Genomic DNA, 26,675 nt, shown 5'->3' on the forward strand with positions numbered 1-26,675 from the left:
AGGGCTGATGTTGTTGAGCAGACTGATTTTATTTTTATTAAGCTTGAGGCAAGCGAACAAGTCACACAACGGCTAGTAAAAGTCACGCTTGTTAGCAGTAGCCAGTCTGGTACAGAGGCAGGAGATGCTTCCAGTGAAGGTGGGAAAGCAAGTTTCACAAACCTTTAGTTCTCTATGGTGCAGCAAGCCCTGTTAAAGAGATGACTGATCGGTGACCATGTGGAGATACACCACTGTCTTGTACAGTCCTCCTGGGAAGGTGAAACTGGTGTTTTAGGGACTGTTCCCGGCTGCGGTGCGTTCAGCCGCGTTGTCTGATACCTGAAAACTGTGGCCGTTCATCAGGGCTTTAAGAACTTTTACTTTTTTGTGTGTTGTGTGTGGGAGCGTAAGCCATCAGCTTGTGTAAAACTTAAAGCTTTCTTTCGGAATACCCACTGATTAAAAAAAAATGATGATAAAAGGTGGGTTCATTGGTCTCAATGGCTGTATATTGGACTCGTTTGTCTAGTAAGTGGCTATCAATTTTGCCCATCAGAATTATCCTCGCAAACTGCTCAGATGAGGTGAGTGTTTCAAGCTTCGTGACACTTGGCTAATAATAGTATTTATGATCAGTTTCGGACAGCTTATCAAACCGCTTCTGCTCATCGTGTTTAGAAGCAACTCACTGCTTAGAGACTGAGACCTATACGTGTTTGATGTGACCATTGCCATCAGGAGACTCCTCTAGCTGTTTCTCTTTAAGGCTGATTGCAAACTGTTCATTTTCCGACAGTAACATTTCCTGTTGCAGATCGGAAGCTTCATGCCATACCGAATTGTCCACAAGTTAACTTTACAGGTCTTGTCTGTTTGATGGTACCATTAATTAACGTAGTTGTTTTTTAATTACACAGCATTGCAATACAGTGCCATTTTGCAATTTCTTTGCATTGTACTTGAAAATGAATTGCAGACTATTTAAAACCGCTTTCCTGCGCTTTCAGTAGCAGTGAGAGCTTACCTTACGTGAAGCCTTTATGTAAAAATATATTTTGTAACAACCTCATAGATCTTTAACAAAACCAAGATTTGTATTAGCTTTGTATAAATGTTTGTGGCTTACACTTTTATATGTTTAACTTTTTATAAACTTTCCAGGGACTACTTTTTATTGTAAATTTTTTTTTCTCTTTGCTTTAGTTTAAGATTGGCAATAAGTTATTTCTAAGGGATCTCTTAGAAGAAAAAGCATCGCTTCCTTTTTATAAAACGGTTAAATCAGTTAGTTTAAAACCTCTTCCATTTGCTTGTACATTGCTCTGTACATACTCTCCAGAAGTGTTGCCTTTCAGCTATTAATATTTGCCTTGTGTACAAAAATTACTGACAATGAATAAACATATACAGCCTCATATTGGTACGACGAAATCATTTTTCAGACTTGTCCTCAGTGTGTGGAGGCTTTTAACTGACTTCTCTGTTATGTTTCAGCCACGTCTTGCGTTCCAAAGTACTGATGGAGGTCTCTGGTCCCCAGCAAGCTCTTTGCTAAAAGGGCTCGTGCCGATTCCTGCGTCCGGCCTGATTGCTTTCTCTACAGTGAATTTGCTGAAGTTGCGTTTGGCAACCCGTTTGGTACTCAATATTTAAAATATTGATGACGCTTGTGTGTGTCGGCGTGGGTGGCAAGCCTCTGTATAAATTATATATCTCAGTATTGCAGAGTTAGACTCTTCCTTAATTATTTTTAGCTGTTTTCTGAATAAGCCAGCCTCAGCCTCCTCCAGAAACGGCTCAGTGGCTGTTCTGCAGCAAAACATTGATTTCTCCTTGTCAGCCTTCATAGGCCTGGGATTTGTCTGGCGTGCTGTGAACATGAAATCTCTGAAAATGCTCAGAGCAAGTACTGCTGATTTGTATGGTTAGTTCTTCATAGGAATATTTGTCTCGATAATGGTAATACATAAGCTGTAAAAATTCTTGGGTCTATGTGAATCTTCGGTGGATTAACAGGAACCTGCGTTTTCTTCCCTACCCTCTGCTCTGTGAAGAGCAGAATTATTTTATGGCAAGGAGACACCTCGGCTCTGTGAGATTGTGAGTGAGAAAACCAGGAAATATGACCGGAAACTTTACCCTGCTTTGCAGTGCAGTTTTGATTCTGGGTCTTGCCAGTTCCTAGAGCAGTTGTTTCTGAAGAACCCCAGCCTTATCACCCGATCACTTTCCTGCACCAAAATCATTTTAGCAAGCAAACAGCGTTAGTGGTGTTGCTCTGGCTTTGACAATCAATCCGGGTTTTCTTGAAAGCTTGTTTTCTCACATACCTTCCTCCCTGAGATGCAGTCAGCTACCTGAGGAATAAAACTAACATCATCCAGAACTTATCAGATATTAAAAAAAATTAAATCTAGTGTTACAGGAGTAATTGGTCGAGGTTCATGTAGGCTTCTAGTTAGGGTCCGCTTGAATAAGGCTGTCACTAGGAAGGCCTTTGCCTTACTGCCTGGGGGGGCCTTCTGAGGATTCATTGGAGTTGTAATAGGAGTGCTGGTCACATAAAATGACTTTTCTGAAATACGCACGCTCTTGGTGTTTGAAAATAAGCTTTTGCAGAACCTGCTTAGTAATGTTCTGTTCGGGAGGAGCTTGTGGATTCTGGTAACCTCACAGCACTGAGTGTCCCGTGGCTGACAGCATACGGAGAGCCAGAGGAGGGGCAGGGAAGGGCTGTTACTGGATTTCTGAGCAAGTGGAAATTTCTTCACTTTCATAAAGCTCTTGATTTAACAAAACACCTAATTGCACACGCTAGTGAAAGTAGGTTGGGTTTTTGAGCCTCTTCCTTCCTGTTAAAGTAACTCAGTGATTACACAATAACTGACACAAGGGAACAAAAATCAAGAGAAGTTCTGCTGCGAAAGCTCTCCGTGCTGCCCGGGCTGCGCATGGCCACGTTTCAGAGCTGACCTGAACGGTCCCGTTCCTGGGGGGACCTTGTGGGTCGTGCTCAGCTCAGGGGCAGCTGAAGGAGGGCTAGAGGAGCAGCTGCCAGGGGACAGCTTTTCTGGGAGTATGGGTGGAACTAAGATGAGATGTCTCTGGCACAGGCCTTGCTGATTTTTTCCTCTCAAAAAAAGCTAATTGCATCGAGGTACTTCTGGATGTCCTACTGAAGGCACTGCTCAGGTGTTTTCCATACAAGATGTTTTCACCATATGTGAAATGTGAATTACTAGGTGAAATTAGTAAGAGTCCAGATAGCCAAAGTCCCACAAGGTCCTGCAGGAGTGGTTTTTTATTTTTTGTATATGTGCCTAACTTTAGATGGTATTGGATTCTCTCTTCATGTGTGCTTTTATGTGCACTTAAAAATGAGGGGCAAAACATTTGTTCTTGTTGGAGTGCAGCTTCTGTAATTAGCAGCTGCCTGGGCTCTCTGATTCTTGCTTGCTAAGGCCAAAAGAAAAGCTCTTGCAAGCCTCATGCTCTGGCCTGTGAAAACTGCTGCGGCAGACTCAAAATCCTTACACTTGAGTTCAGTAAACAAGTTGCGATGACTCGAAGATAAGGAATCAAAACATCCAGCAGAAACGAGATGTGCGCTCGAGCCGGGAGGAGCAGTCCCCGCCCATGCGTGGAGTCAGAGGCACTCGGGGCCAAGCGACCGCGGCGGCGGAGGAAGTGGAGCGGTTTGATTAACAGCAGAGCCCTCGGCCTGACAAACGGGAGCTTGATGTAGGCCGTTCTGAGGAGAGTTCTGCTTCAGCACAACCTCCAACTTGCGATTTCATGCGACAATTAAAATTCAAAGGGTACCTCCTCTAAGCCACAGGCTGTCCCCAGCAAGTTGTGCGTTTGCTTCCCTGCAGGGCACTGGAGGGTAAGGTAGGAATGTGTCAGCATGCACCGTACGGGCATAAACCTCATTTCTCTGGCTGGAGGGTTTACAATGTGACGCAATATGGCCCAATAAGATGGTGCTGATCAGCATGGACTGATTGTGTTCAGTTTAGGACTTATGAAGAAGCATAAGAACTTGTGGCCCCATCAGAAGTGAATCCCCCCTTTGGATTCCAGCAGCCTGGCAGACAGTTAACTTTTATGCAAAAGACAGCTACCCCTTTATCGGATTCAAAGGGGAAGCAGTAGTGGAGAAAAGGGTGCGCGTTTTGCCTTGTAAAGTCCCCCCCCAGACTTGTGTGCTCTATTCCGTATAGAACGTATACCATGCAAGTGATGTTTGTGGCATGACACCAGCCCCGAGTAATTTATCTCTAGCAACTCACTGCATCAGGCTGTTAAGTCAGTAAGCACTTCCACAATTAGTACGTGTGATCATCACCCCTGACATGAGGTTCAACTTTGCTCTGCGTACCCGCGGTCCTTGGCTGGGAGTTGTTGTTTTAAGCTTTTATAGAAAGAAAAGGCAGTACCTATAAGTGATACAGATGTTTGTGTGGTTGCCTGGGCATAATGTTTTGCACCGTTTCTGTATGATCTTGATTCTCTTACATTAATCTAAACCTAATCACGGAAGCAGCTACGAATTGATGGCCATTCCTGCTGAAGCTCTTTTTTTCCCTGAAGAAAAAGAAAACAAGCAAGCAGAGAACCTTCAAAGAAACCAGCATTTTCAAAGAGGTAAGATCAGGATTTGCATGGGAGCAAGTTGAGCAAGCCTTCAGCAGCGACAGCCTTCTTAGCTCATGTCTGGCATTTGCTAAAAATTGTCTAGAATTAAGGGGAAAACTTCCTCTTATTCATGCAGCAGACACAAGCAGACTGTTCTTCTCTCACCTCTCCAATGCTAAGGGAGAAATATTTTCACCAGAATATAGCAAATCCTAAATCCTCTTTTGGTTCCAAGTGAAATGTTGCCGTTCATTGTGCTTGTAATAAATCACCGCATAATCATCTCCACTATCTTTTATTTGTGGATGCCTTTGAGGCAAGGGAACATTTTTTCTATGTACGAACGTCAGCAGTAAGTCACCCTGAATGTTTCTTTGTCATGTCAGAGCACTGATTGACACTGATTTCTTCCTTCAGAAAGGAAACTCCATTTGCCTGCAACAGTAGGATAAATACGGGGAGAGTATTTATACATTTGATATGCAAATTAATTGCCAGAAGTAGCTCCTCTCTAAGATGGTAGCAAGGTAAAATGTTTTATATTTCCCTCTTAACAGAAGCAGGGATCAAATATGAAAGCATCTGGATGACAGCCAGCCCTTCAGCTGGAGCCAGGCTGTATTTTCATTGTCTCCATACCCTGTCTCACTTGCTTTCAGCAAGACAAATGTCTGTGATTATGCCGAAGTCAGGAGAGCACAGGAGGAAAATGCAGCCTTGCACCTCTGCTTATGCCTTTGGTGGTGGAAATCACTGCTTTGCTGCCCAGAGCTCCTGCCCAGATTTAGGCAGTTTGTAGTACTAGCCTCTCTGAGGGCCAGCTTCCATCACGAGGGAGAGAAAAGCAGCAACAGAGAGCAATTCTCAGCCTGAAGCTGTGTCCCCGGTAGCTCTCGAGTCACTCCCTGGTGGGGCCACTTTCTTCCCACAGCAGCAACCAGCTCAGGCTTCGTCACTGCACTTTCAGACACCTCGAGTGAAATTAAATCACCTCCACCAATGTGCCCGGGTGCTGTACTTCCCCAGCAAGGAAAGGCAGCATGATGTTAGCGTGTTAATTTTGGCAGAGCACTCTGACGTCCTTGGAGGAAAGGATCTATTCTGTGCCTATTCTGTCTTCTTGCTAAGAACTATTTTCCGTACAGGATCCTCCAGCAGCTTCATGGCAGGATTTCACTGGTTCCATCTCCATGTTCACTTTTCAACAGTCACAAGCCACTGCAAATAAATGGCTCCAGACCTTGGCAGTTGTGTAGGAAATAACCCCCCATTTTACAAATCCTTAAAAGCAAGGAAAATAATAATAATAATAATAATAATAAAACTAATTCCTCATTTCCGTAGCTGGAGCTCTTTGGATCACATATTTTTGTCTCATGGGCTATTTTTTTTTTCCATCTCCCTGTCAGACAGGACTTCTGTTTGTCCAGACACAAATGTCACTCCATCTTCTTGTCTCACTCAGCACGGGTAAACCCAGACAGCCCGAGAAGAGCTCTTAAGGCGATACTTAGGAAAAATAGGCCGGAGCTGAAAACATTAGGGCGAGAAACAGCAGATCTGTAACATGCAGCTAGTTTGTTTGACTTAAGCAGTGAGATTATTTACTGCTCACAATTCTGTCCAAAGAACAGCCTGGTCATGTTTGGAAGCAAGTTTGCTGGCTATCAGCGGCAGGGAAGCACTGGTTCGTGCCTCGCTGTGTCTGAAAGCGAGGAGGACGATGGAGGCTGAGATGTCAGAGGCCTCTGAACCGCCTCTGTTTACTTCAAATCGTCTCGGAGAAGCCGAGAGGCGGAGAGAGAAGCACCGTGATCCGAGTGCAGAACTGGATTCCAGGAACATCTGAGCACTAAATATAGCAGCCGTGCTAACTCAGCGGCTCCGGGTGCAGCAGATAACATCCTGCTTCGGGACGGCTCGCAGGAGTCAGGCCACTGCAAGGGGAGGTGTGAAATTCAATCCCTGTCAGGGCATTGGCAAGCAGTTCTTGAGAATCCATGGATCCCTGTCTTTTCACTGTTTTGGTTTATGTATTTTTGAGAGAATACATTTGAGGGAATAATTAAAATATCAGGAAAAATAAAACAGCATATTTTGGAACCATGGCCTAAGCTCTTCCTTCATCTGCACATAGTATCTTCCAGCAGGCCTCAGTGATATTTGCTAAAGCTTCTGAACACACACAAAAAAATCACGTGTTAAATATCAGACCTTTGTTTGTTTGTTGTTTTAATAAAAACACCAAAGAACTATTAGGTATGTTGGGGAAATGCTGCTTCTGGCAGGGGAATAGAGAGGGCACACCTACAAAAACCAGTAAGCCCAGGACAGCTCACACCGTAATGTTCCCGTGCAAAGCTTCTCCTGGCTGCCAGCAGGCAGGCCCCCGGAGGGTCTGACTCCCTCAGGACACCCTGCGGTGCCTTGTTGGCCATGGTGCTTCATTTCCCCGTTGCTCTGAGTCCTTCACGAGTTCTCTCCCTGACAGGACGATGCTCTCACTACCGAGACCATAAAGGTCTGCTTTGCTCGCTGCTTCTTCAACACAGCTCTGGCTGGTGTAGCGATGCACGGGTTTTTTAAAGTTGAAAAGCATTTGTTGGCATGGCCCTCCTTGTTGTACCCTTGTTGCCAGTGTTTGCTCTGCTTGTGCCACGGAAGCCACCCCAGTGATTTTATCCGCCCGGCTCGGGGATGACCATCCTCCGTGTGGTGCTTTGCTGCGTAAACGGGCTGCTCATGAGGGGGCATGTGAGCCACCAGCCCGGCTCAGGGGACACCCACAGTCCTGGGGACACCGACTTGAGGAACCAAAGTGACCCAGGCTGGCTGGGGACCGAGGCGAGGGGCTTCTCCACGGCACGGAGGGCAGCTCCGGCCGGGGCCGCGCTGGGGATCCGCGGGCAGCGGGGCCGATGGGGCCTGCGGGGCGATGGGGCCTGCGGGCCGGGGCCTGGCCGCTGCGGGCTGGGCACGGAAGGGCGGCGGGCCCGGTCCCAGCCCCGGCCACAGCCCCGGCCCCGGCCCCGATCCGGGCGCGGCTCCGCCCGCCGCGGTCCCGGCGCCCCCGTGAGGAGAAACGGGCGGAGGGCCCAGGCAGACGGCAGCCAGGGGAAGGCTTCGGGCCGCGGCCCTCGCTCTCCGGCCTTTCTTGAGCCCCGAGGCCTCGCTGCGAGGAGCCGGGGCCGGCAGCAGCCGAGGGCCGGGCGGAGGCCTCATCCCACCGGGGCTCGGCGGCACCGAGAGCCCGGCAGCGGCACCGGCAGCACCGCGGCCTGAGAGGTTGACCTGGCCTCCCTCCCCCCGGCCCGTGACGGCTGGTGACGGGGAATCGCATTTGCGTTGGTGTTTCCCGTGTCGTTTTCACGACTTTTTAATTAACCGTGTTCAGAAAGTACGCTCCTTCTCTCATACGCCTTCCTGTTGTAAATATATGCTGAAAACAACCAAATCAGCAGCAAGCACTGCGTGCCAGGGCCTGGCGCGCCTGTTTGCCTCTTCCTTCATCGGCTCTTCTGTGCTTCAGTAAGCAAAGCCCTGTTCTGCCACAACAGAAGATATCCTGCATTGCAGTAATTACTGGTAAATATCTGCATTGCTGCTGTGGGGTGCATTAGTTTGGACCACTGCACGTAGTTATTTTATCCCTTCAGTTACAGGTTAAGGTGGCAAATGTGAGTGCAACAAGGTCCTGGGATTGTCAGGAGCTGTAAAAGATTGCATGTGTAGTTGGGACATGTTCTAAATGCTACGTAGCAGCTAGTGCATGCATTTTTCTGCCACAAAATGGATTGAAATTCATTAAAAATTGAAATAAGTGGGGATATTACAGCTCTGGGAAAAAGCTGTTAAGCAAGTTGGTTGGCTTATCCTGCTGCAAGAAAATTAATAACCTTCTGTCATTTTGGATTCCTTCTACAGGTTTGTTCGAGGACTCAGAAGTTAGCACAGATTATGTGACATGTTTGAAGGAGTACTGTGAAGCCTTTTCCAGTGATCAGACTAGAAATCCTGGAACCCATTCCAGTTTCACGTACGGCGTGTGCTTTCGGAGTACATGAACACTACAAGTAGCCTACAAACTCATGCAGGTACATAATGCTGACAAATTGATGAACAGAGGGAACTTCGGATTCTGTGTTAGTCACTAATCAGAGGGAGATGTCTGATAAAAGACTGTTCTTAGGGCCTTGTACTGAAGAGAATAGGTGTGAACACAGTTTAGAGGCCGCTGTCTTGCAAGCCCAAATCCCAGCTCTTGCAGTTATTTGATTCTGTAACTTTTATTCATTTAAGTAGTCCCATTGCAGACAGCAGGATGATCTAAGAGCAGCAGGCTCATGTTTCGTGAGCTGGTTGAATTACGCCTTTACATCTGTGAAGTCCATGCTCTGTCAGCCACTGAGTAGGAGAAATAAACTCCCTAAATTAATGCAGTGGACAGATAGATGTTTTGCCTGTTGTTGAGCATAATAATGTAGGATTTATGTTCTTGTCAAACTTGGTTAGGTTAAGAAAAAATCTAGGGGACTACAGTAATAAAATTTGCTGTTTGATCATTCATAATGGTGATTTTTTTGTGATGTGGTCTACTAGGGATTCTGCTGAGCCCACTTAGTATCCATAGGGTTAGGAAGACTTTTTTCCTCTAGCAATCAGAAATGGATTCAAATATCTATATTTCTTACTGTTCTTTCTTTCTGCTTTTATAAAATAATATTTCGACAATCTGTGAACCAAGTAAAATAAATAATTTTAAAAGGGCTAATTTTTGTGAAGGCCCAAATTTGCAAAGAGGACTTGCACTTGAAAGTCTTTGGAATATGACTGTGTCTGAATACTCATGACTTTCCTGTGTGTAGTTACATATGTAAAAATAATCCTGTGTGTTCACAGCTTTTCTATATGCTTCTGCTTCTACTCTCATAAAAATTTTTTTTTTTTTTTTTTTTTTTCCTGACAAAAGCCTTTTCATTGATTTTTTTTCCCCCAGGGGATCTGTTGAAATACCTGAAGGAGAGAAGACAGATGCTTTGTGTGTTGTGGGAATAACAAGGATAGACCTTTACCCAGATTGAGTCTTGGAATTTCATCTTTGGACAAGCTTCCTTGACAAAAGGTATTGTGTCTTACAGCATAACTTTGTGCATTTGAAAACTCGAGTGGCTTTCAGAATGTGAACAAACAGCTTAAGCTGGACTTGGTGATCTTTGTAGGTCCCTTTCAGCTGAACCATTTCATTCTATTCTATTCTAATAGAAAAAATGCCAAATCATGCTTGCTGTGTACATGTAATAGAAGATGAGCAGTGATCCTCAGTGCCTAGCAGTTTGATTTATGGCTCTGTGATTTTTAGAAGACGGATATATTTCCAGCTCATCAAGCTCTAATCATTGGAAAAAGCAGGCCCACAAGTGGTATTGATTCACTGTGCTGCTCAGGCACCCTTTCTTTTGCCAAATTTCCCATGCAAATAGAATCCAGGAGGGGAATTCCTAACAAATGCAGGCTGCCCTGTAGCCTGCAACTGAACTTTTTGGTTGCAAGGGAAAAAAAAAAAAAAAAAAAAAAAGTGTGCTTGTTTTTAAATACTAAAAGTCTTCAGTACATGTGCCCAACTGGATTTAAGTCTAATATAACTTTGCTGTAAACTTAAAGGCAGAGTATGAAAGGACAGCAGGGGAAAGAGCCAGGCCCTCTGAGATCTCATGCCACGTTCAGAGCCTGAGTTTGCCTCCTGGTCACAGCAGGATTCTCTGATAGCTAAACCATGCCGGTCGTAAATACGCTCTTCGGTCCTTCCCTCATAAAACAAAGTCTGTGTTCATTAAAGCTGTCAAGTGACTGACAAAGCTCGACTTCGCTAACGACATCGTGCTTAACAAGTCAGATTCATACAGTGACAGGGTAAGCATGCCTGCCCAGCTACGAGGCTGTGTGGGTACAGGGAGTAGCAATCCTATAGTGACTTCAGTGAGAAATACAGCTTTAAAAGCTGTATGGAAAGCTGAAAAGCAACGATGACAGCGAGGTTAGAGTCCCAGCTTCCCGCCCATGTCCCCCTGCCTCCTGAGCTTCAGCATGCCAACTGCAGCCTGTCTCCAGGCTCATCTTTCCCGTTTGGTAGCAGCCAAGCCCAGCGGAGCCTCCGCTCCCCGTTCGCTCCCCGACCCTTCAGCAGGACCAAGCTCCACAGCACGCCTCACTTACAGCCCACGCTGGCTTTTTAGGGCGCTGGAGGTGTCTGCGTCCCGTGGGAGCTGCCTGTAGGACACCATGCCTAGAGCAGCACCGGGTGGCAGCACCCATGGGCGTCAGCGCTCACGCTGCCCCCAAACCAGCACCTCAGCGGCCATCCCACTTCAGCCCCGTTTAATCCGAGTCAGGGGCACCGCTGGGTGACCTCCTTTAGCCTCCTTTATCTGAACCCCTGGGGCTGGTCCGAGCTCCTCCATCCATGGGGGGGCGGCAGCAGGGGGCGCCCACGGGCCGTGCAGCCCGGTCCCAGCCCGGTCCCAGCCCGGTCCCAGCCACAGCCCCAGCCCTGCTCCCCCCGGCCCGAAGCCAGCCGCAGGTACCAGGGCTCTGCCGGCGGACCCCCGGGAGGAGCGGGGGGCTTCGCCTTTGCCAGCTGCGCAGGGGATTCTGACTGTGTGAGCAGCAGGGGCCGGCTCGAGGCAAGCAGGGGCGGCTTTTCCGCCGCAGCTGTGCCTTTGTTCACGGCTCTTTTACTCCTGGGCTCTGGTTTGCAGCTGCTGAGGTCCCGCAAGGTGAGTTGGAGCCTGTTCTGTGGTAGGTGCTGTCAGTGGAAAGGAGTGGAGGAAGGTGAGGAAGCGTAGGTAGGAACAGTTTACCTAACGCAGTTTTTCAGACCCGACTAAGGAAATTTGGTGTATTTTGGGTTCTGTGGCTGCAGTGCGTGGTACAGGGCTCCAGCCACCGGAGGATTCAGGCAGGCACCCTCTGCGCCTCTGCACAACTTGTTTCCACAAGCCGCCATTGGCTTTGTCACTACAGAAAGCTGTCACATCTGGGGACGGGGCACTCACAGAAACCAGCCCCCAAGCTTTCCTTCCCCTTCAGCAGCACCGTGGCTGTGCTGCTGGCAGCCCCTGCCGCAGAGCTCTCGCTGCTCGTCCACCTGCACAGCATTGCTGCCCGGCCCTTGTAGCAGGGCAAACCACATAGCTCTGGGGGCCGGGGAGAGCTGTGAGCGTGCTGCTCGCTGCTGCCTGGAGCTGCTGCACGTGCGCAGGCTCAGCTGCTTCCCGTCGCCGTCACCCGCTGCCCTGCAGGTCGGCTGTGCTGAGCTGGGGCAGGAGCAGTGCTTCCTGCCTGCCAGCGGTGTGTCTTCAAAGCTCAATAGCCCTTCCCAAGGCCTCCTGGAGACAGAGGTGTCCGGGAGCTGACTGTCATTACCCGAACAGCCTGGTGGATTGCTGGCTTTCCTTTTTTTCCTGGGAGCTCCGTGCCAGTTTATCTCTCTGTCTGTTCAGGGCGATGGGAGCAGGTAGCTGACAGCAGGAGCCCTGCCTGGGAACTGCCACCTAGCCCTTGAGAGTTGGTTACAACATCCGTGGCGTGTGCCGGTCAGCCTCATTTTTAACTTCCTCGCGGGGTGAATTTCACAAGCCCTACGTTAGTTTGTGTTTCAGCTGTTGCTGTAGATACTGCAGCTTCTGTCTGTGCGTGTTTTCTTGTTTTTCTCATCTTTCTACAGCCTTACAAACGTAAGAACTAAAGGAGCACGTAAGTTCAGGGTTTCCAAAGGAAACTGTGGTCTGAGACATGCAAAGAAATGTCAGTGGTAGAGAGTTATACATGTGGTTAGTAACAAACTGTTTATTTGTTTTGCTAACAAGAAGCAGGTGTTACAGAAGAGTCAGGGTATTTGGGGAGCGAAGCAGGAGGGTTCTGCTGGGGGCTGACAACCTTCTAGCTAGCATTAACCCCTGCTGGTTTTACACACAAGAAGTGGAATGTGGTGATGAGAAAGAATGAATTAGAAAGTAGCTTTAATCCTAGAACTTCAAGAAAAAATCTTCCGACATTCTTATTTCACGTTGCCCATTTGATGTGTTATGTCAGCACTGCCAGGGCTGAAGTCAATAGCAAAACAGTGGCAGGACTCAGTACGGGCATCAAGACGTTCACCAAAGCCTCTCCGAGTGTTTGGGGAGAGCTGCAGGTGGTTATTAGGATGAAAGCACATGGGCAAAGTGCCTAGTTTGTACAGAGAAGCTCATGTATTTAAAGGGTTACTTTCCATCATTTACTACAAACTATTTTCATACGCACTGTGTGACAAGGATCTACCAGTGCCTTAAAAATTCTTCACTGAACAGCTAATGTTTGTATCATCTCTTGGCTGCCGCTGGTTGCTAACACGATGCTGCAGTGTTTGGTCTCTGCTGATGCCGCGTGTATCCAGGAATGTTTGTCTTCATCGCCGCTGAGCGCTTCTTTTATAAATGGGGTCTGGGGTGTGCTGTGTCGCACGCAGCTGCAGCGGATTCTTGGGCTGTTCGGTTCTTTTATTGTAAGACCAGTGACAAAACGGCAGCAGTGAGAGCCCCTGTGCAGAAGTAAAGTAGTGTGTGCAGGTGAAAGGAGCAACTCTGAATGAGCAGCTGAATTTAGGGTACTGGCTGTAGGTGGGGAGAAACGGTGTCTGAGCTCAATATGTGCTAGCCTGCAAGAGAGCCTCTGTAGGCACCAGAATTTGTCCAGAGAGAGGGTAACGAGGAGGGGATCAAAAGTCCAGTTGCACCCGAGAGTTTGCATGAAGGTTGGGAGAAGGAGCCTTGAACTTTAATCCAGGTTGTTTACAGAGTTTCTATTTTTTTTCTCTGAGTCGGGTTTGCAGATTTAATTGGCACTTCATGTGAAAGGTTTAATTTCCTGTGCCGGGGTGTTATTTTTAATTCCTGTTATCAGGATTTGGTTAAGCTTTCATTTCGCTTCGCGTCACCCAGGTAGGATGTTTCCTTTGCTGGAAAATTGACTCGGCCCAGGGCCCCAACTGAAGCTGACAGGTGAGAGCTCCCACTGCGCCCAATTTTCGGGATTAAGTTTTGCTCCCTGGTGCACAAATCTCCCTTTGTGCTCCCTTCCTGGTCTCCCACACTGCGAGCAATTAATGTTTGTAAGTGTGTGAATTATCTGCTGTTCTGACAGTGAGGAAGTACGCACCAAAGTGCATCTGTGTAGTAAATGCTGTGTTGAAATAGAACGCTTCCACATTCTGATGTTTATTACTGTTATGTTCTTGCATATCAATAAGTGAATTTGATAGAAATGCAGCTCCTGTTCAGTTATCCCTTTACACACTGTTAGCTGCCCAGTTTGGCCCCTTCTTCTGCACCAAAGGTGCTTTTTCCCAAGAAATCCAACGTTTAGGTTGGGCTGCAAGGTCAGTGTCCAGTCCTGGAAGAGTATCATCCAGAAAACACTTCCAAGTGCTGCCACTACTCAGATGTCACCAACTCAGTAGCCTACAGAGGTGGGACATGCCCTCTACAAGCACATCCACTAGTACAGTTGTGAAACGTAAAGAAACAAGTCTATTATTGCTCGATTTTAGTAGCCTGTAACCTTTGGAAGAGCACTGTTCGCAGTGCTCTGCTCAGCCTTGCTTCCTTCCTGCGTTTGAAGTTAGGTGTGCATTTGAAGAAATTCTTGACAATGCTTGTTTGGTTCCAAGCTGCCCAGAACAGGTGGAAAAACATCACAGAGGTGTGAGGATATCACAGGAAAGGATAGGGGCAGTCTCGATGAAAACGTTTTATGAACTAAAGATTGAATGTGGTTTAGTATTTAAATATTGAGGGGATCTGTTTGCCCCAGGATTTCTTCTGGTGGTTGTTGAGGGAGCGCGTTTCCAGGTTCTCTCCTGAGAGCCCTTGATGGTGATATTGAGAGGGGCTCTGAAGGGCTCTGCCTCTCCACCAGCCGAGGCAGCAGAAAAACAGCCAGGAAAAGGGAGAGGAAACAGAAAACTGTTTTTATGCCTGCAGACTCTGCCTTTCCAGGTACAGTTTATTTAACGTATTTTACTTCTGGCAGCACACGGGGAATGGCGTGAGTCACCGAGGGAGGGAACGTCTTGTGAGGACAGAGTGCTTTCCCTGCAGGTACGTGCGGACGGGACTTTGGCTGCTGCCAGAAGTGCTGCCGTTGTGCAAGGGCAGGGGCTGAACATCTCACTGGGTTACGTGCAGCCGATGGGGGGGCAGAAAGGGGCCGTGTGTTAAGGAATGGCAGCGCTCCTGTGCTGCAGGGGCTCGGTGCAAGCTGGGGAGCGGGCACTCAGTGGGACTGGACTGGCTTTTGGGGTCCCTGCAGGTGGGGTGGGATGCTCCCCTCCTGCCTGCCCCCATTGGTGGGGGCCCTCCTGTGGGCACTCCCATACACTCCGGCAAGCTGTAGGGTGTCCCCAGTGGGGACGGGGACAGGGATGAGCTGGGTTCCCCTGGCCACCGTGGCTGGGAGGACTGATGCGTGGCAGGCAGCTCTGTGCAGTGACTGCGTAGGCTTTTGGGTCTTTCTTGGCAATGTACGGGAGGGAATCCGGCTTTTCCTGGAGGTGCTGAGCCAGGTTGATCCCTTCGGCTGGTGAGACCGGCTGACAGCAGCGCTTCCAGCCCCATGGCACCCGATAGCGCTGTGGGGCTGCTCCTCCCGAGTGGCTGCCGCTGATAAGCTGTTGTTGGTAAAGCCTGGGGTGCGTAAGGAAGGGAGATAAAAGCACAGGCAGGGGTTGCTGATTTACTTGTTATGATCAGGGCAAGCTCAGAGCTCGTGCTGGAGGCCTGGGCTGTTGCAGGAGGAGGGGAAGGGACATTTCCCAGCAGGCAGGGAGCCTCGAAGCGTTTGGGAAGGAGCTGGCTTTTCTGGCTGGTCAGCTCCTAGCAGGGCGCAGGCTGCTGCTCCATGTGTGTTGTCAAATTCCAAGTTTCTTGGCACGCACAGGGCAGAATTCAGCAAAGGCTGGCTTGTGCAGCACGGCTGCCTCTGGGGAGCACAGACGTCCTGTCCCGCAGCGGGTGCATCCCAACCTGCCTCGAGCCCAGCCTCTGCTGTTGGATCCTGCCCTGCTCCCCCCTCTGCTGTGCAAACAAGAGCAGCCTCTTCCCCTCACTCCTGCTGCAGGTTTTCTGGGGGAATGCAAGGCACGAGTGCCAGAGCGTGGGGATTACTGTGCTAGCTCCCTCCTGCAAACACTGAAGTGTGAATGCAAGTGGCCGGGGGAGCTGAGCTGTCCTCAAAGCACTGCTCCCACTGGTTTGGGCTGCGGCAGGACACACACCTGTTATGGAGTTGGTGCCCACTGCCTTGTGTGCCCAGCAACCCCAGCTGTAATTTCTCGGGTTATTTCATATCTTTGACTCACTTTGCAGCAGGTGTAAAGAAAAAAAAAAAACAACACCAGCCTCATCAATGGCGAAATGCAAAAGCCTTGATGTGCTTGAAATGCTTCCCTGCGATAACTTCCCATAGCTTTGGCGCAAGCTCACGGAGACTAAAAGGACATTGCCAGAGTCCCTGGGGAGGGCAGGGTCCGACCCAGCGCGAGGTGGTGCTGAGCAGGAGGTGGTGCTGAGCAGGAGGAGATGCTCGGTCTCGCTGCTGCTGGGGCTCCCTGGGGCCGGTTTGTGCCGCGCCACTGCCAGACGGGCTGCGGCAGGCAGCCGGCAGCAGTAGAAGAAGCCGTTCACAATATTAATGAAAGCTTTGACAAAAAGGAAGCCGGGGAAGCTATTGTCTCGCTGGCCTTATTCTCATAATGTCTGCGTGTAATAAGTCTTTTGGTTATGCTTGTGGCTTCTGTGACAAAGCAGTGATTTAGGGGGCTGTCTTTACGGAGGCAGAGCTGCTCACACAGGCCAAAGTGTTGGTGAGTAATATTTTACCGCAAATTGTCGTAACTGGAGCTTGACAACTGCTGTAGGAAAGAGGGTGGGGGGTTGTGTTTGATTTATTAGATGGCTTGCTGCAATTTGCAAGGGAAAAAAAAAAAAAAAGAGCTTTATGTTAGCGCAACCACGAGTTTGCATATCCTGCAAGTAAAAGTCTGGGTGAGCGAAACTGCGGGGGGAAAAACTCGGCGTGTTTCTGCCAGGAGTCCCAGAGGTCGCTTGCATCCATAGGAGGCACACACATTTCAGCTGCAGATGGGGTTCTGGAATCAAGAGCATCTTTGGATGCCTGAGAGCTTTTCCCAGGCCTCCTGCAGCAGTGCTACACTAGAGGGAACTGTTCCCTCTCCAGCCCCGGCCGGCATCCCCCATCCCTCTGGGTCTGTATGGTGCAGAACTTCCCTGACCGAAGTGAAAGCGAGTCCTTGGCATGGTACTGCAGGAAAAAGGGGTTTTGCCTTCCGATGTTACCAAGTGGTCAAGTGCAGGGTAACACCTCTGGAAAACGGCGCCTTGTCGTTGTCTTTCAGCAAAGCCAGCAGCTCAACGAGTGTCCTTCTACAACCGAACTCTGAGGCATCTTAAGGATGAGCCTTAAAGAGGGAGAAGGCTTCCTTTTTGTGCTTGCATCACTGAAAATTCAGGTCATGTTTACTACGGGCAGCTGGAAAACAATGATCTCAGATGCTAACAAGTAACATCTGAGGGGAATCATTAAAACACTTGTGTTGTTTTGTAAGCACCTACTTCATTTTCTTTTCGGTCTCTCCAAAACCAGTTTAGCTATTTTTAAAGACTTGTTTGTCCCCTTAAGAACCTGATGTTGGCTTATCTGAAACAAGTGAAAAAGACCAAGAGGTTGCTGTTCCCTTTAGTTTTAAATGGAAAAAACGATGACAAAAACATTGGACAGCTTCCTTTCTGCTATAGGATGGGCAGACACCTATGGGCTGAGGGCTTTTTGTCCTGCTGCAAGCTGCCCTTGTGCAATTTCCTTTATTTACATCTGCCTGGCAGTGGCCTCGTTGACTAGATGGCTACAAGAGTAAGTACGAGTCCTTTGCAAAGGGACACCGAGGCTCGCAGAAGTGAGCTCTGTTGCGCGTTGCCCTCTGATTTGCTGGCATAAAGGAGCCATACACAGTTACTGACTAAAAGCATTTTCATCCTATTTTGTTCTGGCACTAATGCCTTCATACCAGGATAACAGGGGAGGTCATGGGCCATTGATTTAAACCAGGTGGGAAGAATTACACCAAATTGTTTGTGTGCTGGGAGACATCTGATAGTGTTACAGTTTTATGTGCTCATATTTATAAGTATGTGAACAGTGTGCGGCCTTTGTAGTGCTTTTTAGTTGTTGTTTTGTGGAAGTTGTTGCAAATCATGTTTGTTCACTGCTGCAGTGGAGCCAGAGTCAGATCTGGAGACAGATTGGCTTCCTGGGAGGTTGGTATTTGTGTCGTCTGCTCTGCTCGCACGTGTGATCGCCTACCTCTGTTCTGGGAGTTTTACAACCAGAATGAAAACAAATTGCAATGAATGTGTATCATTGGTGCAATGAGTCCCTCAACAAGTCATCTGCAAATCTAACACACGTTCGTATTCGGAATTCAGTAGCGTGGCCATATTACTCCTTGCAGGGTTTGGTGAGGCTAGGAGTTACAGATTAAGCAAGGAAGGGCATAACCTCATGTAGGGTAGGGAGAAATAAGGTTTGAGGAAGGGAAAACTGCCCCTTAGTGCGACTGGCCTGGTATTTATTAGTTTGATTTCTGATACGTGAGCCGCCTCGCCTGGCACGTAGAAAGTATTCTGCAATTCAGCGAGATGATAAAATAATGACATGATTGCCTGCTTCTTGAAGCCGTGAGGATAATGTCCCTAAGTAGCACCCATTCAGCCACCGCTCAGAGGGAGAAAAGGCTGCTCAGAACCAGGCCTGCGCTGGTGAGGGTTTACAGGAGTCCCCTCGAGGTCAGCACTGAGCGGCCAGCTTCCAAGCAGCTCATTAAAGAGAAGGTACAATTGTACGATTGCCCAAGTGGCAGGGTAACCACGCTGCTTCAGCCCGAGGAAGTGCAACACCACAGCTCAGTGAGGGCCTTGCTGGGAAGGGAAGCAGCAGCAGGACCCCGCAGCACCACCAGGCCAGCAGAGACCCAGCCGTGCTCCTAGGCATGGGCAGGAGGGAGGTAAAGGGAAACAGTTTCTTCACTTTCTTAATCATAAAAAAAAGGAAAAAAGGAAAAGTTTATTGCAAAGTCAGTGTTTTAGGGTTTTTTCTAGAGCCCACTGGGTACGTTACAAATGGGTAGATCCTGCTCTGGGCGCATTGAAGCCTGCTTTGGGTCTGCCGAGCCCGCGCGCGCACAGACAGGACAGAAACGTACAGCGAGGTCAGTGACAAACGTATTATTTGATCTGTATTGGAAATTGTTGTAAAAAAAGTTACAGTAGAACCTCGTAAATCTGCAGAACAGGGAGCTTTCACACACACGCAAAACCTGGAGGCCTTATTCCACTTCCAAGCAGAGTTGTAATAGCAAAGTGCTGTAGTGAGGTCTCATATTACAAAGACTTCAATAATCTTACAATTATAGGCTACAGAACATTTACCAAAATGCTTGAAGTATCATAAATTAACAATAAATAAAGTACAGCTGAATGCAACGCGGTATTTGTTCAGTTACTCACTGACTCGCAACACTCGAGTTCTCGGTAAGGGGTCTTCCAGTCCTTGGCGCGACGCAGCGAGGTTCTGCTGTGGGTGATAAAGTGCTGAGGCATAGAAAGGACACGAGACTGCAGCATGGTCACAACAGTTTTCAGGCAGTGACGATGGATTGCTCTAGCCACTTTGTTGCATGAGTGCCTGTTTCTTTTTTTTTGGACATCTAAGACACAAACAAATCAAGCACCTTCCCAAAGAGGAGTTCTACAGATTGTCCCACGTTTCTATGGCTGGTAAAAGACACAGACATGTCAGTGTAGCAGTTAATGCATGATGCCACTTCCACTTAAATACACAGAAATGCTTTTTTTTTTTCCAAAGCACGTGTACTCAAACTGAAACAGACTCGTTTTATTTATTCCCCCTGAGTTGCCTAGAGGCGTTAAGATGCACATAGGTGGGGTAAGCAAGCTTGTGTCACTGTGAGCAGGAATCTCTCCTGGTAAGACTAAATGAACAGCTAGTACGTGGTCTCTTATAATTCCTTTTGCACATTAAATACACACAGGCTCCAGTTCTTTTTCTCACTGAAGTCAGCAGCAAAAAGCCTCTCACTGAGGCTGGGGAGAAAAGGGCACTGCTAGGACCAGCCCCTGGCCAGGACAGCATCGAGGGACTCCACATTCGTTCTGAGATGTGGCAGAGACGTCCTCGTGCACCTCTAGGTGAGACGTTCGGGTACATTCAGATGTTAAGACACACTAGGCCAAATCCTCACTGCGTGGTGGTGGTCTGCTTACGGCAGTAGAGTGAGGTCCACTGACAGCAGCTGAGGCCTTATGGAGGGAGATAGTCAATCTGTAGGGTTTTTATTATTATTATATTAAATAACAAGGGGGTTACGTAGGGCCTACCTATTAAAAACAGCTATACTCTATGCTGTAAGTTTCCCCAACAATTTCACAAGCTAGCAATACAAGATAGGTATTGAAAGGTTTGATGTAAAGACAGCTTTCCATTATGCAAAAGATTATTTTTCCTCTCCAGTTAAGATAACATCCTTTAACTATCTTAGAATAAATTAATAAATACTAGTTAAATTAGAAAACAGTACATCTGGTCAGACTAGTGATACAAGGCAGTTCTAAGGAAACCAATCAGGAGAAGAAAAATTATCTTATCATGAAATATGTGCAGTAATAACTGGCCACAAAGACAAATGGAACCTCTGATTTCCCAGCATTTGTGACATTCAAGTTAATTAGAAGAACAATAGCAATGTTTTAAGTCAGCTATCTAGCCTAGCCTCCTCCTCAAATCTAAAATGTAAGTCCATATTCTTCCGAAAGAAAATGCAGTTGGCTACTAGTGTTGCACAAATACTCATCTCTGGTTAGTATAAGTGGTTTGTGACTGTGCAGGATCTGCAGTACGGGATGAACGGAGACAGAGACTGCACTGCCAGGTTGACTCGCACGGGCTGCTTCTGCTGCTCTGTTTTTCACCTGGGATCAGTCGAGCCTTTACCTATGCGTGTTATCAGGAAAGCAGGAGTGTGCATCACATCTTCATGCTAGACACGAATTATTCTTATGTGGCTATCTGTATTTTTCTATGGAGCTTTCCATTGTTGGTTAAAAAAGTTCTTTCTAACAATAAAAAAAGTTGTTTGTTAATAGCAACTGTTCTGTTCACATTTAAAATTTCACATTCCCTTTAGAATGTAGTTTTAAAATGTGGAGCAGAGCTGACACGTCCCCCAGTCCTACACCGAGTATATTAGATGGAGAAGGAACGGTTTTTACGCCACGCTGTCACAGCCTTTTCCTGAATTATCTGCTTTTCCAATATCCATTTCAATAAAGTCCTCTGGCAAGTCTTGCGTGCCTTCCGCCGTGCCTTCTGCTGCCCCTTCCTCTGCACCCCGCTGCTGCCGGTGACAGAGCCCAGCCTTGCACGGCCTCACCAAGGACAGAAACACAGCACCCAGGACCATGCCAGCAGCACAGGAGTAGAAGGCTGAGCTGTAGTTCTGTGTTTTATCCACTAAGACACCTATGGAAGACACATTTACACCAGTTAGCCACAACCTTCTCCCACGCTCTTGCCCACCCCGCCTAGCAGAGGATTCCTGCGGGTACCACCACATCAGTATTTGCGAGGAAGAGAGAACTGCTGACAAACAGATGCTGCCTTACAGGAGAGGTGGGAAAACATTACGTTTAGTCATCTTTATGCAACTCAGAAGACCTGAGTCACTGCAGGGACGCTAGGACTGAGATAGTTCTTTTCTGATATAGATGTCACTCTTTTTGCAGCGTGTGGTAAGACCACCGGCACAGGGAAAGCCGTCTGCTTCTGCCGCTCCCTACAGCCTGAACCCCGATGCCAGGGTTGGGTCTCTAACAGGATCAGGGCAGCACTGCAGTATTTTTCTCTGCCCTGAGGTTCCTCCCCAGAGCCTGCCTCGTCTTTGGGACTCTGCAGAGCTGCATTGCAGCAGTCTTCTGGCTCCGAGAGCCTCCTCACGCTAGCTGCGGGTCTTTAGGGTAGCACTGTGACTAGGGCCATCACAATACCTTCAAGACAGGTCAGCACCACTCCAATCTGTCAAACATACAAAAAGCACGATGAAAGTTTTAGTTACCTGCAAGGGGTGGGCCAGCCAACCCAGCTAAGCTCTGAATGAAGACGTAGACTCCAGCTGCAGAAGACATTTTTGCAATGCCAACCACGTCGTCTTCTGCCAGCAGAGGAATGTGTGTGCCCGCTACCGTTCCGAGCATGAACCCGAAAAATATGCTACATGTCATCAACCCCCAGAACTCGGAGGCGAAAGGGAAGGCAAACAGTGCTACGGACAGCAGAACAACACAGATGAGTTCGATGTAGATCTTGCGGATAGGCTTTTTGTTGAGAACCCAGCCAGCTGAAATTCTTCCAAAGACCTCTGCGATCGCCATGGCAGACAGTATGTATGCGGAGTGGTCTTTGCTGATGCCAAGGCTGCGACTCAGAGGAATGATGTACAGGGAGGGAGCGAAGAACCCCAGGGTAGCAAATAGGCCAAAGAATGCATAACAGATAAAGCTAGAGTCTCTCATCACAGAGAAGTCCAGTAGTTTGGTTTTTGGTTCTGTAGGGGGGCTGTTGTTTTCTACAAGGATCTGTGCGTGTTCCTTTGGTTCTTCACTTTTCGGCTCTGCTTTGGTGTTTCCAGGCACATTTCTGGGTGAGGTAGTTATTTCGACTCCTGAGTCGATGGACTCTATTGAGGTGCGTGTTTGCTCGTTTTCAAGCATGTACTTTGTCTCTGTGGGCTCTTCCGGAGGCTGCACTTTCACTTCTTCTTCTGCTTGCTCTTTGATTACAATGGGTCGCAGCAGCGATCCGCAGACGACAATGCTCAGCTGCAGCACCCCAACAGACAGGAGGCTGTATCTCCAGCCGATCTGCTCCTTCAGAGCAGTAATTGCTGAGGAAAGAGCACAGCAACAGAGCGTGACTAAAAACCCCTGCAGTTACACCAAGGAGCTATCTGAATTTCTGCTTAGCAGAGCAACCAAAGCCATAGCACGAAGGGTCCTGAGCACCTCAGCCCTGATGGAGGCTGAGCGTGGGCCCCTCCTGACCACGGACCTCATCCTGCCCTGCCCAGGACCACCCAGGGGTGGGCACCCACGTCTCAGCCGGGAGGCCAGGCATCCCATCTCACATCTGGCGAGCAGAAGCTATCTTGCCGCTCGTCACTTTGGAGGTCCCAGCGGGTTTGGGATGTGCAGGGATGGAGGTGGTGTTATTTTTAGTGAATGAGAGCGAACGCAACGTTTGAGTTTCCTCTTTCAGCTGACCCCACCCTGCAGCCAGCTACCAGAGGAAGTCTGTCGGCCTCACTCAAAGGTGCGTGCAACTGCTTAATTACAAGCCCTCAATGCAATCAAGTGAGCTCTGGGATGGGTATTAGCTGAGTAGGAGTGTGCACATGAGGCCGCCATCTGAAGGAAAGGCCCGAGACACGCTGCTGGGGAGAGGGCAGCGACGGGGAGATGTGGGATGTGCTCCTCTCCCGGGCTGGGGGCAGGTCCCCAGCAGGCTGCGGCCGTTCAGCCACCCGTGCTCAGCACGAGCCCACTAACCTTTAGGAGCAGTTATTTGTACTGCCTGTGTTTTAAATAGCTGGAGTTTCTCGAGTCTTATTTTTAGCCTGCAAGCTCTATAAAGGGAACCAGCGGGTCGGGTAGCAGCGTGGCAGGGCCTGGTGTGCCAGGCAGCACTGGGGTGAGCGCAGCCCTCTCCCCAGCACCTGCCTGTGCCCCTTTCCCTCCCCCTCCTGCAGCTTGGGGCAGCTGCGAGCTCCTCAGCACCATCCCTTGTGCTGGGGGACTCAGGGCCCCTCCCTGATAGCACAGCACCTCGGCTGCTGGGGACAGGGGAGGGCGTTCGACATGGTTAGACCGCTCCCTAGGATTACAAGTAACTGTGGGGCAGGAGAGCTACAGGCACCTCAGCTACAACCTGGGGGCTGCAGCAGCTCATGGTAAGGCCAACGAGCACCTCTTGGTTGGGAAAAGGATCAGGGCAGGATTGTGGTTCAGCCATGCAGGAATTCACGGAATTCAGGCACTGTACCTGGTGCGAAGGAGAAGACAGCAAAACATTCCCCTGTCGATGCCACTGCTGTGACCAGCGAGCGTCTTTTGTCAAAATACTGTGATAAAATGGTGACAGTCGGGAGGAAAGAGAGGCAGTATCCGAGGCCTGTGAATAAATGCCAAAAATTGCCATAACAAGTAAGGGAGGGGGAAACACTGATGCGAGAACACGTTAAGTCAGCTTTCCTGGTGGTGAATTACAGTATCATTTCGGCCAACTCAGCAAGTCACCCTGGAAGAAAACCATTGGGGAAACCAAAATGTTATTTTTTTAAATTGGACGAGAGAAAAAAAACAAAAGCAAAACCCAAGAAAAAAAAAAAAAGGCCCCAAACCCCAGACCTGCTAGGCAGTGCCTCCTGTTCCCAAACAGCAGTGTTTGCTTTGAGGACCTCATCTGCTTAAAGACTCTGAGCCTGTAGCAGTCGCTCCCGTAAGCGAGGCAAAGCTCTCTGCCAGCAGATGTGAGCATCCAGGCCAGAGTGGAAAAAGGGTAAGATAGCAGGAACAAGAAGCGAGGGCAAGGAGAGGATTTGACCTGCGAAGGGCTCTCGCCTCCCCAGCAATCCCCAGTTAAACCAGCAGCGAGCAGGGCTCCTGCCCAGTGTGGGCACGGCGCCCAGGCAGAGCTCGCTGGAAGCAACGTGAAAGCGAGCGACGGGACTGGAAGGGGACAACTCACCAGAAACGATGCCGATGGTGACGTACATGTCAGCCACGGTGCGGGCGAAGGAGGCGGTGACCATGCCGGTGCTGACCAGCACCCCGCCGGCCATCACGACAAAGCGGTGACCGAAGCGATTGCTTAGGACGGTTGACAGAGGAGCTGGGTGGGAAGAGAGCTGTGGTCAGCACAGGTCAGCGCGCAGCACCCAGGTGAGCAGCTTCCCTCGGAGCCTCCCCTTGCACCTCTGCCCTCTCCCAGTCCCCACCACGTTATCACCTCCCCACCAGCCTCGCAGAGCGGAGCATCACCCCTGCAGCCACCCTCGGAGGGCAGGATTAAAAAAAAAAGAGAAGAAACCAAGATGGGTACATGGCAGGCTGGGACAAACCTGCTGCAGAAGCCACCGAAACCAGCAGGTTTCGGTGAAGCTCAGGTTATGTTTGAGGCTTTTCGCTAAGGAATGAGGTTGTGAAGTTCTCTCTTCATCAGTTTCATTTCTGACGAGAGCCGAGCAGCTGGGCTGGGCTCAGCCCCTGGAGCCAGGGCCGCAGGCTGCGCCCTCATGCCGTGCAGGACAAGTGGCTCAGAGGGACTGGCAGGGCGAGACAGCCACTCTGTGGCGTTTCAGGAACACGGCCTCCAGGCTCCACGGAGGTTACGTGTGGCGGAGCCATGAGGGACACAAGTCCCAGCTATCCCAGCGATTGGGCCCTCACGTGCTGAGTCAGCAGCACGACTGCGCCTTCTGACTCGTGCCCTTTACTCTTACCTGTGAAGGTCTGCACAAACACACAGATGGATATGATCCAGGATATCCTGCTGTTGGTTTCGTCAAAGCTGTCCATCAGGTCGTTGAAGAAGACTCCGAAGGATTTTATGATGCCGTACGTTAGAGCTTCCACAAAGAAGAATGCAAAAGCGACTGTCCAACCCCATCCTCCGTCAGGCACTTTAGTATAAACATTTGGAGTGGTGCACGGCATTTTTACAGCTTTGACCGTCATTTTTGATCTGGAAGAGAGGAGAGAACAAGCCAGGCATCAGCGCAAGAAGAATTCTGCTTACGGAGGCATGGCCTAGCAGCCAAACCAGCGCTAAGGTGCCCTTAGCCAGTCCCCGGGCTGCTGAGGAATTAAATGCAGGCGCTGGGCTAAAGTTCCTCCCCTGATGGTCCCACAGGGACCATTTCTGCTCCTGCCCTTTGAACTGAGGGCTAGAAACTCCCCGCTCAGCACCGGGGTGAGCTGTTCCCATCAGCAAAACCCGGTGACGGGCTGCAGTTCGGCGCAGGGGGGCTGGATGCAGTTCGTGAAAGATCCACCGCGGCACCCGGAGACGGCTCGGACCGCCCGGGCTTCCCACGGCGCTCCCCTTCCCCGGTCCCCCCGCCTGGCCTCCCGGGGGACAGCCCCCAGCGCCTCCGGCTGCTGCCGCTTTCCTGCGGGGCTGCTCAGTGCCACAAGCCGGCCACGGCACGCTGCTGCCTGCCGAAGCCACCGCGCGTCGCCTCGAGCGGCTGCCGGCACTCGGGGCGGACGGCGGCGGCTCGGGAGCGTGCTCCTTCCCCAAGAACACCGCTCGGGGGCTGCGAGCCCCGGCTGCCCGCAGCTTCCCGGGGGTCAGCGTGGCCGCAGCGGGGACGCCCCCGCCGCCACCAGGTCCCCACGCAGCCCTCGCGCTCAGGCGCGCCGCGACACCTGCGGCGATGGGGACGTGCCGACGGTGGGGCGCAGCGGCCACCCGCGACGGGGACGGCGAGGGGCCGCACCCCCAGGGGCTGCCACCCCCCGGGCTGAGCCTCCCCGCTCCGCCAGGCGTTTCCTCCTCCATTTTACACGCCGGAGGAACCCCGAGCGGCTCCGGCAGCGCTTCCCCATCCCACGGGGGAACTTCTCGCCCAGCGGCAGGCGTGCGCCCGCCCGGCTGCGGCACCCACGGGTGACAGCGAGCGGCCCCGTGGGTGCCTGGCGAGGGCTCTGCGCCGCCCCCCAGGGGGAGCAGGGGGCACCCAGAACCCCGCTGCCCCCCTGTGGGGTGCCGCAAGGTGGGTCGAGGCCGGTGCAGGGCTCTCCTGTGGGGGTTCTGCCGAGGGATGGAGCGAGGCGTGGGCTCCAGCATCCCTCCCGTGACCGGGGGGGTGG

At 50.0% G+C, this 26,675-nt stretch overlaps 2 protein-coding genes and 2 long non-coding RNA genes across 4 annotated transcripts in view; 2 read left to right on the plus strand and 2 right to left on the minus strand.

Annotated features, from left to right (window-relative positions):
- Window positions 1–39: 39 nt before the first annotated feature.
- Window positions 40–347, minus strand: LOC118175766. Its single transcript, XR_004755116.1, has 2 exons — window positions 230–347; window positions 40–170 (listed from the first exon to the last, which is right to left on the minus strand). It is a non-coding gene; the product is annotated as an uncharacterized LOC118175766 (long non-coding RNA).
- Window positions 348–4,182: 3,835 nt separating this feature from the next.
- Window positions 4,183–5,918, plus strand: LOC118175917. The gene is made up of 2 exons (XR_004755194.1): window positions 4,183–4,629; window positions 5,280–5,918. It is a non-coding gene; the product is annotated as an uncharacterized LOC118175917 (long non-coding RNA).
- Window positions 5,919–7,703: 1,785 nt separating this feature from the next.
- ARSG (arylsulfatase G) overlaps window positions 7,704–26,675 on the plus strand; it is a 47,388-nt gene continuing 28,416 nt past the window's right edge. The window contains exons 1-4 of the mRNA XM_035342150.1: window positions 7,704–8,205; window positions 8,545–8,714; window positions 9,617–9,742; window positions 14,689–14,756. The gene's annotated coding sequence lies outside the window, so the exon portion shown is untranslated. The remainder of the gene's footprint in view (window positions 8,206–8,544; window positions 8,715–9,616; window positions 9,743–14,688; window positions 14,757–26,675) is intronic.
- Window positions 18,777–26,675, minus strand: part of SLC16A6 (solute carrier family 16 member 6) — a 17,407-nt gene continuing 9,508 nt past the window's right edge. The window contains exons 2-6 of the mRNA XM_035342148.1: window positions 25,304–25,545; window positions 24,550–24,693; window positions 23,845–23,973; window positions 21,863–22,690; window positions 18,777–21,270 (exon numbers count right to left, since the gene is read on the minus strand). Coding sequence (XP_035198039.1) covers window positions 21,017–21,270; window positions 21,863–22,690; window positions 23,845–23,973; window positions 24,550–24,693; window positions 25,304–25,538 — 1,590 coding nt within the window. The 5' untranslated portion in view covers window positions 25,539–25,545 and the 3' untranslated portion in view covers window positions 18,777–21,016. The remainder of the gene's footprint in view (window positions 21,271–21,862; window positions 22,691–23,844; window positions 23,974–24,549; window positions 24,694–25,303; window positions 25,546–26,675) is intronic.

The sequence above is a fragment of the Oxyura jamaicensis genome, chromosome 18 (assembly GCF_011077185.1).
Source record: "Oxyura jamaicensis isolate SHBP4307 breed ruddy duck chromosome 18, BPBGC_Ojam_1.0, whole genome shotgun sequence".
NCBI lineage: Eukaryota > Metazoa > Chordata > Aves > Anseriformes > Anatidae > Oxyura > Oxyura jamaicensis.